General features: G+C 47.7%; 1 protein-coding gene across 1 annotated transcript; it reads left to right on the top strand.

Annotated features, from left to right (window-relative positions):
• The first annotated feature begins 1326 nt into the window (after positions 1-1326).
• Positions 1327-3015, top strand: LOC111537593 (calponin-2). The gene has a single exon (XM_023204536.2). It carries the CDS (start codon positions 1362-1364, stop codon positions 2289-2291), a length of 930 nt encoding a protein of 309 aa, XP_023060304.1. The 5' UTR covers positions 1327-1361; the 3' UTR covers positions 2292-3015.
• Positions 3016-3732: the final 717 nt, after the last annotated feature.

Raw genomic sequence — 3732 nt, 5'->3', positions numbered from 1 at the left:
AAACAAACAAAAATTACCAACTGCTATTTTGTCTGCAAGGCAAAAACAAATACATTTAAATTACATTTTTCATCTTCTCAACAAACATGATTTAAATTTATGTTTGACACAAGATGCCGTGCCGGTAATGGCAGGCACAGCTTCTGCTGTCCCATAGGATACATGTAGTGGGAGTGACTGATAAGTAAGTCACTATACAAATTGAAATTCGATATGCTGTAGGAGTATAGAAGATGGAGCAATCAATTCTGACTTAGTGGATAAAGGAAGACTTTTCAATTCAGTCTTGAAAGATAAGTGGGATCTGAAATGGTTGAAATACAGGAACAGCATTTCTGATGGTGGTAAAAGTGTAAGCAAAGAAATAATTAGGCATTTTCAGGGAAAGGTAAATCGTCTATTCTGGCTCATATGAATTAAGAAGAGATGTAGAAAGAAATGTGTATATATGAAGAATTTAGGCCATATAATGAAAGGCATTAAGCCTCCATATTGTTAGTTACCCTTCCGCTTGTGATCACCTATTCAATGTCGGCCTTCTCCATTAGATTCTGTCTCAATGAGGGAAGTGTCAGTTTTTAACTTTTAAAACCTTATCACCAGAGTCTAGCACAGAACCTTGCACATATTAGGCAATTATATTTTATAAATATAATGTAAGTATTTATTAAGTGATTGAGATAATGTCATGCAAAAATCTTGTAGTTACTCTACACTGCACATAAAATATATAAAAATACAGAAAGACTTCCTTAATTGTTTTGTAGTTTTTATGTATTTAGGGGGTATGAGTACATATTTCTTACATGCATACATTGCACAGGTATGAAGTTTGGGCTTCATCACCTGAACAGTGAACATTGTACCCAACAGGTAATTTTCCAACCCTCACTACCCTCCCACCTTTTGTAGTCACCAGTGTCTACTATTTCACTCTGTATGTCTATATGTACCCACTGTTTAGCTCCCTCTTATAATGAGGAACGTGCTATATTTTACTTTCTATTTCTAATTTGTTTCACTTAGCATAATGGCCTCCAGTTCCATCCCTGTTGCTGCAAAATACATAATTTAAATCATTTTCTTATAGCTGATTAATATTCCAAGTGGTGTGTGTGTGTGTGTATCCTGCTTTTTTACTCAGTGCCCCCATGATGGACACGTAAGTTGATTCTGTGTTTTTGTTATTATAACTAGTGAAGCAATGAACATATGAGTGCTGTTATCTTTTTGATAAAAATTATTTATTTTCCTTTGGTTAGAAGGAGTAGGATTGCCAGATTGTGTGGTATTCTATTTTTAGTTCTTTAAGAAACCTCGCCTGTCCGGTCCGGCCCCGTCCCGCCGCCCGCCAGCCAGCCATGAGCTCCACGCAGTTCAACAAGGGCCCCTCCTACGGGCTGTCGGCCGAGGTCAAGAACCGGCTCCTGTCCAAACATGACCCTCAGAAGGAGGCAGAGCTCCGCACCTGGATCAAGGGACTCACCGGCCTCTCCATCGGCCCCGACTTCCAAAAGGGCTTGAAGGACGGAACTATCTTATGCACACTCATGAACAAGCTACAGCCGGGCTCCGTCCCCAAGATCAACCGCTCCATGCAGAACTGGCACCAGCTAGAAAACCTGTCCAACTTCATCAAGGCCATGGTCAGCTACGGCATGAACCCCGTGGACCTGTTCGAGGCCAACGACCTGTTTGAGAGTGGGAACATGACACAGGTGCAGGTGTCTCTTCTCACCCTGGCGGGGAAGGCCAAGACTAAGGGGCTGCAGAGCGGGGTGGACATCGGCGTCAAGTACTCGGAGAAGCAGGAGCGGAATTTCGACGACGCCACCATGAAGGCCGGCCAGTGTGTCATCGGGCTGCAGATGGGCACCAACAAATGCGCCAGCCAGTCGGGCATGACCGCGTACGGCACGAGGAGGCATCTCTATGACCCCAAGAACCATATCCTGCCCCCCATGGACCACTCGACCATCAGCCTCCAGATGGGCACAAACAAGTGTGCGAGCCAGGTGGGCATGACGGCTCCCGGGACGCGGCGGCACATCTATGACACCAAGCTGGGAACCGACAAGTGTGACAACTCCTCCATGTCCCTGCAGATGGGCTACACGCAGGGCGCCAACCAGAGCGGCCAGGTCTTAGGCCTGGGCCGACAGATATATGACCCCAAGTACTGCCCGCAAGGCACAGTGGCCGATTGGGCTCCCTCAGGCGCCGGCGACTGCCCGGACCCGGGGGAGGTCCCTGAATATCCCCCTTACTACCAGGAGGAGGCCAGCTACTGAGGCTCCCAGCACGCTCTCTTCCCACATCATCTCCCTGTCTGGGTTTCTGGGTTTTTCTGTGTTTTCATCTTTGCTTTTTTTCTTAGCTGGTTCAGTGCTGCCAATCAACCAAGGGTCTGTGAGTGGCAGCGTGGGATCAGGCAGCAGAGCTTTTTTCCCCTTTGCTTTGGTCCTTCGCAGGGCTGAGCCACCGGGCTGTGGGGGAGGGAGGTCAAGGCCATATCCCGATAATGTGTAGGGCGTGTAGGGCGAGGGTCCCTGCTGACACGTTCAGGCTGTGCTGCGGAGAAGAGACTAACCGGTTCCCAAAGGTTTCTGGTTGCCTCGCCTCTTCCCCCTTTTGTCAGCTGAGCAGTTTGTCGTTTCTCTGCAAGTTTCAGGAAGTCTTCACAAAAGAAAAATACGTTTTGTTTTTTATTCCTGAGGAATGGGGCAGGGACAGTGGAGAAGGTGCTGGGAAATCAGTCACCTGGGAAAGGGGGCCCTGCCATGATGCTAAATATCTCCGGCTCCCAAGTGACTGGATTTCCCCAGGACCAACAGACCTCAGACCCTCATATCTGCCCCCGGGGCCAGGTGGGGAAAGTGAAGGCCGTACAGGGAAGTGAAATTCTGAGATGTTGGGGCTAAGCCTGATCCCCTCTCCATGCTACCCTCCCCCAACCCACTCTGGCCTCAGTAGGTTTTGTTTTAGTTGTGGCTGTCACCCAGGCTAGAGTGCAGTAGCTCAATCTCGGCTCACTGCACCTCCACCTCCCGGGCTCAAGCGATTCTCCAGCCTCAGCCTCCCGAGTAGCTGGGACTGCAGGTGCTCCACCACGCCCGGCTAAGTTTTGTATTTTTAGTAGAGATGGGGTTTCTTCATGTTGGCCAGGCTGGTCTCAAACTCCTGGCCTCAGATGTGATCCACCTGCCTCGGCTTCCCCAAGTGCTGAGATTATAGGTGTGAGTCACCATGCCTGGCCCCTCAGTAGGTTTTAAGGAGCCCCCAACCCTCCTTTCTGGGCTCGACAAGCTATACTTCTCCATCTTCCCCCGGCCACACGCCCCGCCAAGTACTGCACTGGGACTCCCACCCAGGGGCCCTGCTCCATGAGATAATGTGAAATACGATTGTGGACCAAACACAATAAAACCTCTGTTTGTCAGAAGAAAAAAAAAGAAACCTCTATTTTTTTTGCATAGTGGTTGTACTAATTTACATTCCCACCAACAGGATTGGGAAACAATCTGAAAAGGGAACAGCCTTCCCTTTTCTCTGCATCCTTGCCAAAATATGTTGTTTCTTAAATTTTTAGTAATAGTCAGTCTGACTGCTATAAGGTGGTATCTCTTTGTGGTTTCCATTCACACTTCCCTAATGACATTTAGCATTTTGTTTATATGTTTGTTGGCTGCTTGCATATCTTCTTTTGAAAAATGTCTGTTTATGTCCTTTGCC

Source organism: Piliocolobus tephrosceles, chromosome 16, assembly GCF_002776525.5.
Source record: "Piliocolobus tephrosceles isolate RC106 chromosome 16, ASM277652v3, whole genome shotgun sequence".
NCBI lineage: Eukaryota > Metazoa > Chordata > Mammalia > Primates > Cercopithecidae > Piliocolobus > Piliocolobus tephrosceles.
The sequence above is the reverse complement of the archived record's forward strand: the minus strand, read 5'-3'. Positions and strand labels throughout refer to the sequence as shown.